This window comes from Pseudorca crassidens, chromosome 11 (assembly GCF_039906515.1).
Source record: "Pseudorca crassidens isolate mPseCra1 chromosome 11, mPseCra1.hap1, whole genome shotgun sequence".
In the NCBI taxonomy this organism is placed as follows: domain Eukaryota; kingdom Metazoa; phylum Chordata; class Mammalia; order Artiodactyla; family Delphinidae; genus Pseudorca; species Pseudorca crassidens.
The window spans coordinates 101,968,977-101,981,800 of record NC_090306.1 but is presented as its reverse complement, the minus strand read 5'-3'; the positions used below and the strand labels follow the sequence as shown (position 1 = coordinate 101,981,800).

Sequence of the window (12,824 nt, the reverse complement as noted above, 5' to 3'; positions counted from 1 at the left end):
ACTTTTTCTTTAAGTAAAAGTTCGTATTTGGTTTTTTGCTATATATGCTGTTATGTACTTTTCTTTTTTCATTTCCCACTTCCTCTTCTGTTCTCTTGTTGCTGTGTAATTCTCCATTGTGTGGCTACATAGTTATTTCAAGTGGTCCTTTAATTTTTGGACACTTAAGTTGTTTCCAATCTACTTCTGTTAGAAATGACTTATAATTGTATAATTGTGTATTTGCCATTGTGTAGTTTTGCACATGTATCAGGGAGATAGATTTCCAGAAGTGGAATTGCTGGTTCAAGAGCTAAGTTATAATTTAGTAGCTATTGCCAAATCACCCCCATAGTGGTTGTACCATTTTGTACTCCCAACAGTCATTTAATGAGAGGTCCTGTTTAAGAATATGTTTTCAAAATTTTGGATTTTTGCCAGTCTAGTAAGTGAGAAATGGTAGTCAAAACAGTTTTAATTTACATTTCTCTTATTATGACTGAGCTCAAGTGTCTTTTCATATGGTTAAGGGCCTTTTGTATTTCTGTTTCTCTGAATTGCCCTTTTATGTTCTTTGCCCATTTTTCTGGTGGGTTGTTATCTTAGAAATCCTTATAAAATGTATCTGAAAACGTCACTGCTATTCCTAAAATCCTTTATGGCTTCAAATAATCTTCAGCATGAAGTTTATTTCTCTCTTATCATTTCCAACCTTGTAAGCTTTGCTCCACCTCTGTATTATTACTTACCCTTTTCTCACTGGAATGGTACCTTGCTTTCCCATTTGTACTAATGATCAAGCTATCATCTTTTCCTGGAGTGGTTATGTTTACCTTCAGCACTGCCTCCCCAAACTTCCACTTACTCTTTAAAACTTAGCCCAGAATTATCTCCTGCAGAGTCTACTCAGAGTCTCCAATCGTTAGTGCTTCTCTTAAATGCTTCATAGTTCTTTGTGTTAATTTTATCTTAGAACTTACTATAGTAAGTTATAATTTCCTCCTTTTAGTGGGAAGAGTATAGATTTTGGAATCAGACGCCTAAACCCAAAACATGATTTGTTTGACTTTGAGCCTCTGCTTTTTTACTTATGAAATGCAAATTAAATATCTATCTCATAGGATTATTGCAAAGACTGAATAAAATAATAGATGTGGAGTGTCTGGCACAAAATGGGGTTCAATAAAAATTGATCATATTCCCCACTGTAAGTACCTTAGGGGAAAATTCTACATACTGTTTCTTTTTAGCCTGAGTACTTAGGAGAATGCCTGATTAATAGGTGTTCTATAAATGTTTGTAGAATGAATGAATGCATTTGAAGAGGCAAGAGAGTGAAGCTTGAGTCCAGCTAGGAGGCTTTTGGGAGTAAGGAGTACTTAAATAACTAGAAGGATGGTAAAGAAGGAGCAGATTGGAAGAGATATGCAGAGCTGAAATCAAAAAGGAACTTATGGGACTTCCCTGGTGGCGCAGTGGTTGAGAGTCTGCCTGCTAATGCAGGGGACACAGGTTTGAGCCCTGGTCTGGGAGGATCCCACATGCCGCGGAGCAACTAGGCCCGTGAGCCACAACTACTGAGCCTGCGCGTCTGGAGCCTGTGCTCTGCAACAAGAGAGGCCGCGTAGTGAGAGGCCCATGCACCGCGATGAAGAGTGGCCCCCACTTGCCACAACTAGAGAAAGCCCTCGCACAGAAACGAAGACCCAACACGCAAAAATAAATAAATTAATTAATTAAAAAATAAAAGGGACTTACCAGCTGTTGCTAAGAGGGCAAATGAGTGGCAAATATTGAGGCTTTGAGATGGGAGAGTGATAACTGTAATTTTTATGTCTTTGAATATTTGGTTCATCTTCATCAAGTGATGATAGTCTAAAAGGTAACTCTTCCAGAATTATTATTTTCCTGATGTTGGTTTTGAATTATTTATAGCAGAGGTTCCTGCTCTGACCATTACAAAACTTAACTTGGTTCATTAATTCATTCATTTTTGCCAACAGGTGGTTGTTAAGCTAGGCACTTAACAAATGTTTCCTGACCATCCTATCTGAAGTTACCTCTCCCAGTTACCCTCTATTTCATCACTCAGTTTGTTTCCTCATGATACTTATAATATATAATTCTTTTTTGTTTATTGTTTGACTTTCTTAATAGATTATAACATTCATTAGACAGAGTTGTATCTCTCTTGTTCTTTTACTGTATCCTTATGACCTAGCACACGAAAGAATTAATGTAATGAATGAATTTGGATGGGGAAGTGTTTATTTTAGGCAGACTTTCAATAAGGATTGACCAAAACCAGTTTCTGTTTAATTCTGTTACTGTCAGACTTAATAATTCAATTGTTCGTTTGGTCCTATATATGTAACCATCTTACAATAGCTCTCAATCTGCAGATTATCAGTTAACCCAAAAAAGCCATGTTTCATACCTGTTAGTTAACTGAGACTTAGTTAAATACATTTGCAGCATTTTTAACCACTTCTAGTTCTTTTTAGAAAGATCATGAACTTCTAAAACTAAGCCATATTTCCAGTGATTGGCAGTATTCTCTTGTTTATGTTACTTTCCCTGCTTTGGGCACTAGAAATTTAAACTGCTTGTGGATATGAGGGAACGAATGTGAAAAAGAAAGAAAATTACGTACAGATGGTAGTAGCTGAAATGACATTGCACCTTGGAAATTGTCTTAAACTATCGGCTCATGGTTGGAGAACAGTTTGCCATTTGAGTTGGGAGTCCCCAAGACTACCCCCAGTTTCACTAGGAGGACTCCCAGGACTCAGCATATAGTTGTACCCAGGACTGTTACTCATAACAGCAAAAGGAAACAAAGCAAACTCAGCAAAGGGAAAAGGCACATGAGGAACTCTGAGGAAACCAGGTGCAAGGTTCCATGAATCCTCCCGCAGTGGAGTCACACAGGACAGGCTTAATTCCTCCAGCAACGAATTGTGACAACACATTGTGAGATGTTGTTTACCAAAGAACCTCATTAAAGACTCAACCCCTAGGGTTTTTATTGGGAAATGGTCACATAAGCACCTCTGCCTAGCACATACCAAAATTCCAGACCCCTACAAAGAAAGCAAGTATTCAGCATAAATCATATTGTTTATATAAACAGTTTAGGCACAGTGCAACATTCTTATCAGAAAGTGGTGGAAACCCTCACAGAATCCAAATCCCAATCCCATGATGCCAGCTAACCTTGTAAGCAGGACTTTCAGCAGATAGCAAGCTTGGACATGCTATATAACTTTTCTGCACTACCAACACATACCAATCATAAACGTTCTAGCAACCCTAGTCTAGCCTTTGGGAAAATCCTGGAGGTAGCCATTTTTTAAAAATATGTGACACTTAAAATTTATAAAGTGGGGATAACTGAAATTCAGAGAAGTTAAGTGATTTGCCATGGTATGATACTTAATAGCGGGAGAGAGCTGGGGCTTAGATCCATGTATAGATCCTTACATTTAGATAACTTAATACTCTACCATAGCTACATAGAAACCAGTTATCTACATAAAATTGTTCCGTCACATGCCTTTTGAATACAAAAAAGACAGTACTATTTAGATACGTGTATTGGCCCTTGGTAGCCCGGTTTCTTTGGCTCTGGGCAAGGTTTTTCATCATTAAGAATAAATAACTTTTTCTCTCCTTCCCCAGGAAAATCTAATGTAATGGATGCACTTAGTTTTGTAATGGGAGAAAAAATAGCTAATTTAAGAGTGAAAACTATTCAAGAACTTATTCATGGAGCACATATTGGAAAACCTGTTTCTTCTTCTGCAAGTGTAAAAATTGTATACGTGGAAGAAAGTGGAGAAGAGAAAACATTTGCAAGGACTATCCGAGGTATTTTTTTATCTTGGGTAGCAAGTAATAGAACCTGTTTGATTCTACACCGGACTTTTCTTTAAGCAGACATATTTATTCGAATTCCCCTACTGTCAAGTAGCATTTTTCTCCCTGGTTATTCCGTTAAAATGAAGGAGGGAGTCTACCTCAAAGACGGTGATGTCATAAAAGCCCTTCCTGAGGTTCTTTGTTTACGTTTATCTCTGGTTTTCCTAGTGATGAACTAACTAAATGCGTATTTTTGGTTTGTTTGGGAAGTTTTTCCTACCACCAAAAAGCAAATTGTGTGAAATGTTTGACTTTGTATTTTGTTATGATTTATTCATGAATCCCTGTATTTCCTGAGTAAACAAGATTGAGAGTTATGTATATATATTTTTTCTATTTATGTGGGAGTTTACAGAGCCTCTGTAAGTAGGCGTTTCTTGGTTTTGTTTTTTGTTGTTTTCAGTCTGCCACTACAACATGGTTCTAATGTTCTAATGTATAAATACTCTTATTAACTTTCCTCAAGTTCAATCACAGATAATTTTAGAAATACTTATTATTATGTACATATACCTTAGTGCATAATTTAAGTATTTCACCACTTTATCACTTAGATATTTTCATTGGTTAGTTTTCTCACTTTCTTGGAGTTTTTTAATCAAAAATCTCCATCTCAGTCAGAGTCCCTAGCTTACTCTATTTACTTAATAAACCATCATAAATTTATTTTTTCCCATCTTTATTGAGGTATAATTGACAAATAAAAATTGTATATGTTCAAACTGTATAACTTGATGTTTTAATATACATTGTGAAATAATCGGCACAGTCAAGCTAATTAACATATGTATCACCTCACACGGTTACTATTTTCTGTGTGTGTGTGAACACTTAAGATCTACCCTCCTAGCAAATTTGAACTATACTATACAGTATTGTTAACCATAGTCACATTGCTATACTTAGATCTCCAGAACTTACTCATCTTGCATAAGTGAAACTTTGTACCCCTTGACCCGCATCTCCCCATTTCCCCCTCCCCCAAGCCCCTGGCAACCACCATTCTTCTCTCTGCTTCTATGAGTTTAACTGTTTTAGATTCCACATATAGATGAGATCATTCAATACTTGTCTTTCTGTATGTGGCTTATTTCACTACCATAATGTCCTCCGGGTTCATCCATGATGTCACAAATGGCAGGATTTCCTTCTTTTTTAAGGCTGAATAATATTCCTACATTTTCTGTATCCAGCCATCCATTGAAAGACATTTAGGTTGTTTCCATATCTTAGTTATTGTGAATAATGTTGCAATGAACATAGGAGTGCAAATAACTCTTCAAGGTACAGATTTCATTTTTTTTGTATATATGCTCAGAAGTGGGATTTCTGGCTCATAAGGTAGTTCTATTTTTAATTCTTTTAGGAATCTTCATACTGTTTTCCATAGTGACTGTACCAATTTATATTCCCACCAACAATAGTCAAGGGTTCCCTTTTCTTCACATCCTACCAACACTTGTCTTTTGTCTTTTTGATTCTAATAGGTGTGAGGTGATATCTCATTCTGGTTTTGATTTGCATTTTGCTGGTGATTCCTACTATTGAGCACCCTTTAACATTCCTGTTTGCCATCTGTATGTCAACTTTTGAGAAATATCTATTCAGGTTCTTTGCCCATTTTTAAATTGGGTTATTTGGTTTTTTGCTGTTGAGTTATATGAATTCCTTATTCATTTTGGATATTAACCCCTGTCAGATAAGTGGTTCCAAAATATTTTCTCCCATTCTGTAGGTTACCTTTTGCACTCTGTTGATTGATTCCCTTGCTGTGTAGAAGCTTTTCAGTTTGATACAATTCCACTTGTCTATTTTTGCTTTTGTTGCTTGTGCTTTTGGTATCATATCCAAAAAAATCGTTGCCCAGAGCAATGTCAGGAAGCTTTTTCCCTATGTTTTCTTTTAGTAGTTTCATAGTTTCAGGTATTACATTTAAGTCTTTAATCCATTTTGAGTTAATTTTTGTGTATGGTGTCCATTTTGTATAAGGGTCCAATTTCATTCTTCTGCATGTGGATATCCAGTTTTCCCAACACTATTTATTGAAGAGACTGTCTTTTCCCCATTGTGTGTTCTTGGCACCTTTGTTGAAGATCAGTTAACTATAGATGCTTAGATTTCTTTCTGGTCTCTCTATTCTATTCCATTGTTCTGTATGTTTTTATGACAATACCACACTGCTTTGATTACTGTGGCTTTGTAATGTAACTTCAGATCAGGAAGTGTGATGCCTCCAGCTTTGTTCTTCTTCCCAGCTCATCTGTCTTAGTCCATTATTATAATAAGATACCACAGACTTCTTAGCTTATAAACTATAGAAAGTTATTTCTCACAGTTCTGGGGACTAAAAATACAAGCTTAGGGTGCCAGCATGGTTGGATGAAGGCTCTCTTCTGTGCAGACTTTTCATTGTATCCTCACATGTGGATGGGACTAGGGAGCCTTGTAGGATCTTTTTATAAGCACACTAATACCATTCATGAGGGCTCCTCTGTCATGACCTAATCACCTCCCAAAGGCCTCACCTTCTAACACCATCACCTTTGGGGTTAGGATTTCATCATATGAATTTAGTGGGGACACAAACATTCAGACCATTCCAGCATCCTATTTAAAATTGCAATGCCTCTTTCTCCTACACAGAGACTACCACACCCCCTTCCTACCTCTACTTTACTCCTTAGCACTTAACACTTCCTCGCATGATAGTCATTTTACTTACATATCTCATTTTTGTCTGTCTCCATTATTAGGATATAAGCTCCTTGAGGTCAGACATCTGTTATGTTCACCGCTGTAGAGCACTCCTTGGCATGTAGTAGACACTCAATATTTGTTGACTGATTAAATGCATTTATTAACATGTGTATTATTGCATAACTGGCTATTTCAGTAAGAAAAAAATTTTATTAAGCTTTCAGTAGTTGTTGATATATGTCTGGTATTTATACGTCCTATAACAGCCTTTATTCTTTTATTTTAGGGGGATGCTCAGAATATTGTTTTAATGATAGTCCTGTGAGTCGTTCTGCTTATATCACAGAGTTAGAAAAGATAGGCATAATAGTCAAAGCACGGAACTGTCTAGTTTTTCAGGTAAATAGCTTGTAGTATTTTATTTTATTCATGATTTTGAAAATATATCATTATATTTTATATGTTGGTGTGCTTAACTATTTTTAAAAGGGAACTGTGGAGTCAATTTCACTGAAAAAACCCAAAGAAAGAACGCAGTTTTTTGAGGAAATCAGCACTTCAGGAGAGCTTATAGGAGAATATGAGGAAAAGAAAAGAAAGTTACAGAAAGCCGAAGAAGATGCACAGTTTAATTTTAATAAGAAAAAAAATGTAGCTGCAGAGCGTAAACATGCAAAATTAGAGAAGGAAGAGGTAAGGTGTCATGATGTAACTAATTAAGTGTTGGATACAAAAACTTTGTGTTAGAATTGTAGGTATTGGTGTGGGGTTACTAAAAAGATTCTTTTAATAACATAAGACAAATAAAGCCCATTATTCATCAGAGATAAACTTTTTGATGTATTTTCCACTGTTCGGGTTTTTTCTCCCAAATAGGCAGGACAACCTGCACTGCAAAGATGTCTGATTTTCCCAACTAAAATTAAACTTGAGGGGTTTATATCTCACATTGCAGAGGCTCTCAAACTTTTGGATCTTGTCCTCTTATACTTTAAAAATTATTGAGGACCCCGAAGAGTTTCTGTTCATGTGGGTTGTGTCTATTTATATGTATTGTATTTAAAATTAAAACTGAGACATTTAAAAAATATATTTTAATGATTAGTGTAAAAATAATAATAAACTCATTTCATATTAACATAAGTAACATATTTTTATGAAAAATAACTGAGTTTTCTAAAACCAAATAATTAGAAGAGTGGTATTGTTTTACCTTTTTATAATCTCCTTAATATCTGGCTTAATAGAAGACAGATGAATTCTCATATCTGCTTCTGTATTAAATCTTATTTGTGTTAAGACCTAGCAGCTTTACCCTCCATTGGCTTTTACAGCATCAGTGCAGATGCCAACACAGTGAAAAAGGCAAATAAAATCTGAGTATTATTATGAAACTAGTTTTGACCTCAGGGGTTTCATTAAAGAGTGAAACTGTAAAACTCTAGGAGGCTATAGCCACACTTTGTGAATGCCATTCTGTGGTAGTTCTTTCTTTTTTTTTTTTTAAATTAATTAATTAATTTTTTGCCTGCGTTGGGTCTTCGTTGCTGCGCTCAGGCTTTCTCTAGTTGTGGCGAGCGGGGGCTACTCTGCGTTGCAGTGCGCAGGCTTCTCTTGCTGTGGGGCAAGGGCTCAAGGTGCGTGGGCTTCAATAGTTGTGGCTCGTGGGGTTAGTTGCCCCGCGGCATGTGGGGGCTTCCTGGACCAGGGCTCAAACCCGTGTCCCCTGCATTAGCAGGCGGATTCCCAACCACTGCGCCACCAGGAAAGTCCTTCTGTGGTAGTTCTTGGTGCCCTTCACAATGTCTAATGTAGTGCCTTGTATATTGTTGATAACTGTTTGCCTTTAGAGTAATCTTTTTCAAATACAAATCAGATTTTGTCTTGCATAAAATCTCTTCGAGAGCAGTGCTTCCTATTGCACTGAGAATCTAGTCTCCCTTTCCAGCCTGCTGATCTGCCCCTTGTTCACCGCTGAAGCTTTAACTTCCTCTACTCTCCTACCACACTGACCTTTATTATTTATTGGAAACACCATGCTCCCTTCTATCCTGGAGCTTTTGCTATTTCCTCTCCCTAGATAGTTGTACACCTGATTTTTACATGGCTGGTACTCTCATTCAAGTTTTCATAAAAAAGCCATTTACTCAGGCAGGCATTTGCTGTCCACGCCCCCAGTCTAAATTAGCATCCCTTCCCTGGTACTATTGCATTACTCTATTTTGTTTCTTTTGTAGCATTTTTTTTTTAAGATTTTTTATTTATTTATTTTGGCTGCACCGAGTCTTAGTTGCGGCACGTAGGATCTTTTTTTTTTTTTAAGCTGTGGCACGTGGACTTCTTAGTTGCGGCATGCATTCGGAATCTAGTTCCCCGACCAGAGATCGAACCTGAGCCCCCTGCATTGGGAGCATGGAGTCTTACCCACTGGACCACCAGGGAAGTCCCTATTTTGTAGCATATTTTGCTGTATGAAATTATCTTGTGTATTATTTGTTTGCTTATTTCATCTCTGACTCCTCTTCTTCCCTCCCTGCCCCATTAAAATAACTAGATTATAAACTTACAAGAGCAGAGACTGTTTCGATCTTGTTTTCTACTATATTTCCAGTACATAGAAGAGGGCTTGGCACACAATAGGCAATTAATAAATATTTGAAGAAATAAATGAAAAGTGGATGTGTTCCTTATTAGTGATGTTTCTCTGTTTTCTTCACATTTTTGTATGTATGTGTATGTCCTTGGTTTTGTCAGTAGAAAGGGGTGGTGTTAAGTGAAAGTCAAACTATAGTATGCATAATATACTCAAACAGCTTACAGCAGTGTAGAATTGAAGACCTTTAAAAATTATAAGGACAGTTAGAGTAGTCCACCTTCCCAGTTATTTTTTACAACATCCTGGCAGATGACCGTTTACCCAGTACTTGGAATATTTCATTGATTAAGAGCTTTCCTCTTAAGGCAGCACTTTCCTTTATTTCTTTATTAATAGCACAAATACTAAAGAAATTCTTCCATCTCACATATAACTTAGAACTTTAAAATAGTCCTATTAGTTCTATTCCTAGAAAAAATTACATCCTATAGAAGGAATTTTACCTGGAATCATTGAATTTAAAGTCTCTGGGGACCTTAAAAGTCATATAACTTCCTTCAGTTTAAAAATGAGGAAGCTGATGTCAGACATGCTTGCCAAACTCTGAGGTCAAGACAAAAATGGGACAGGACTCGGTTAGTGGGTGGCCCTTCATGGTTCTTACTACCATACCACTGAGTGCATGAATATAAAATCCTTTACTGGGCTTCCCTGGTGGCGCAGCGGTTAAGAATCCGCCTGCCAGTTCAGGGGACACAGGTTCGTGTCCTGGTCCGGGAAGATCCCACATGCCACGGAGCAACTAAGCCCATGCGCCACAACTTCTGAGCCTGAGCTCTAGAGCCCGTGAGCCTCAACTACTGAAGCCCGCATGCCTAGAGCCTGTGCTCCACAACAAGAGAAGCCACCGAGATGAGAAGCCCGTGCACCACAACAAAGACCCAACTCAGCCAAAAATAAAGAAAAAAAGAAATTTTAGAAAATAAATAAAGTCCTTTACTGGTTTATTGTAGAAGCATATGCAGAAGCCTTCTCCAAATAATGGTACTTTTGGCAAGAATGACATTTGTTAATGATGAAAATAAAAATTCATTAGCGATCATTTGTTGGCACTCTAGTTGAGTTTATGAAAGGTCAATGTAAAATATACTCCCTTTTAACTGTTGTTGAATTGTACTGTTTTATAGGCAGAACGTTACCAGAGTCTCCTTGAAGAACTGAAAAAAAGCAAGATACAACTGCAGCTTTTCCAACTGTATCACAATGAGAAAAAAATTTCTTTTCTAAACAGTGAGTTAGAGCGTGTGAATAAGGATTTGAGTGTCACAAAAGAGTCTCTTTCTAGTCATGAAAACACAGTTAAAGCCAAGAAGAAGGAACATGGAATGTTAAGCAGACAACTGCAACAAACAGAAAAAGAATTAAAGTGAGTTTTCAAAATAGTTATTAACAGTTGGATTTTATGTAGATTGATAGAAAATATAAAAATATAAGTGACACTTTGAAAGTTGATCTTTTAAGTAAACTTTTTTACTTTGAAATACTTTTAGATATACAGAAAAAATTCTAAAGATAGTACAGAGAGTTCCCATATTCCCCACACTCAATTTCTCTCACTTATAACATCTTATATTTTTAGTATCTCAATTAGGATTTGTCTGTTAGTTTTCTCATAATTAGCGTTTATGGGTTTGGGGGAAGAAGACCACAGAGGTAAAATGCCGTTATCATCATATTATATCAGGGATGTCAAATATCATATATGAGGAATTCCCTGGTGGTCCAGTGGTTACGACTGCACTCTCACTGCTGAGGGCCCCGTTCGATCCCTGGTCAGGGAACTAAAATCCCACAAGCTGCATGATGTGGACAATAAATAAATAAAGTGGCTATACCAAAACTTAAAAAATATATATCATATATGTTATATGACATGTCATCTATCTAAGATATCATAGTATCAGCATGACATCATTATTATTTTTGTTTGTTTGTTTTGGCTGCACCACGCGGCATATAGGATCTTAGTTCCCCAATCAGGGATCAAACGCATGCCCCTGCATTGGGAGTGCAGAGTCTTAACCACTGGACCACCAGAGAAGTCCCATATCATTATTGATGTTGACCTTTTCTTGCTTATCTGTAACCACCTATTCCAACAGTAAGAAATCTGGGTTCCACAGTCTCCCATCCATTTGCTTAATTGTTCAATTCCAGTAATCGTGTATGGCAATATAAGAATTATTAACCCATATCCTTGTGGGAAGCAACTTTATCAACTAGAGTACAAGGCTTATGTACAATCCCTTTTGCTTTTAGTTTTGTGGCCTCTACTCATTTCCAGAGTTACTTAGGTTAGCACGTTTCCCCCCACCCTCTTCAATAAGGTTGTTTCATACATTTGTAATACAGTTAGATTCTTTTGTCACATTCTACATTCTGTCTAGGACCCCTCGGCCTCCTAAATGATTTTTTTTTTAATTTGATACATTAAGATTCACTCCTGGTGCTGTAAATTTCTGTAAGTTTTCACAAATGCATGATGTCATATGTCCACCACTACAGTATCATACAGAGTAGTTTATCACTCTTAAAAAATTCCCCTGGGACTTCCCTGGTGGCGCAGTGGTTAAGAATCGCCTGCCAACGCAGGGGACACAGGTTCGAGCCCTGATCCAGGAAGGTCCCACATGCTGCGGAGCAAGTAAGCCTGTGAGCCACAACTACTGAGCCTGTGCTCTAGAGCCCACGAGCCACAACTGCTGGAGCCCGCGTGCCTAGAGCCTATGCTCTACAACAAAGAGAGGCCACCGCAATTAGAAGCCTGCACACTGCAAGAGTAGCCTCCACTCGCGCAACTAGAGGAAGCCCGAGCACAGCAATGAAGACCCAATGTAGCCAAAAAATAAGTAAATAAATAAATGTATTTAAAAAAAATAATTCCCCTATGCTTCACCTATTTGGTTCTCCCCCGCCATCTGGTAACCACTGATCCGCTTATAGTCTCTGAAAGTCAATTTTTATCGTTTCTTTTTAAATGTATAATTTGATCAAAAGAACTTCTTCCCTTTATATACTATAAAATTAAATTTCCTTTAAAGCAAACTTTATTTTTCTTTTTAGATCTCTTGAAGCACTTTTAAATCAGAAGAGGCCTCAATACATTAAAGCTAAAGAAAACACTTCTCACCACCTCAAGAAGTTAGATGTGGCTAAGAAATCAATAAAGGACAGTGAAAAACAATGTTCTAAACAGGAAGATGACATAAAGGCCTTAGAGACAGAGCTGGTTGATTTAGATGGTGCATGGAGAAGTTTTGAAAAGCAGATTGAGGAAGAAATTTTACGTAAAGGGCGAGACATTGAACTAGAAGCCAGTCAGGTGAAAAAGTTGACATATGGGAAATCATTTGTTTCTATTGTTTCAGCTTTTCCTTTTAATTAGAAAAAAATTAAAGGATGACCTCTCTTTCTGATATTTTAGGAGATTTTCCTCAGAATTTAAATTAATGAGGATTTAAATTTTTCAGCCTATTGTAGAATCTAATCTTTACAGTAGGCTATTTTTCCTTCATAAAATTAGACGACATTATAACATTTATGAGTTAATTAAAGTCATAGGAAATACTTC

The 12,824-nt window shown here is 37.0% G+C and overlaps 1 protein-coding gene across 2 annotated transcripts in view; it reads left to right on the top strand.

Moving 5' to 3' along the window:
* SMC1B (structural maintenance of chromosomes 1B) overlaps nucleotides 1-12,824 on the top strand; it is an 86,252-nt gene that overhangs the window by 14,584 nt on the left and 58,844 nt on the right. For both annotated transcript variants that reach the window (XM_067698362.1, XM_067698361.1), the window contains exons 2-6: nucleotides 3,661-3,849; nucleotides 6,884-6,996; nucleotides 7,087-7,290; nucleotides 10,381-10,619; nucleotides 12,317-12,575. In XM_067698362.1, coding sequence (XP_067554463.1) covers nucleotides 3,661-3,849; nucleotides 6,884-6,996; nucleotides 7,087-7,290; nucleotides 10,381-10,619; nucleotides 12,317-12,575 — 1,004 coding nt within the window. The remainder of the gene's footprint in view (nucleotides 1-3,660; nucleotides 3,850-6,883; nucleotides 6,997-7,086; nucleotides 7,291-10,380; nucleotides 10,620-12,316; nucleotides 12,576-12,824) is intronic.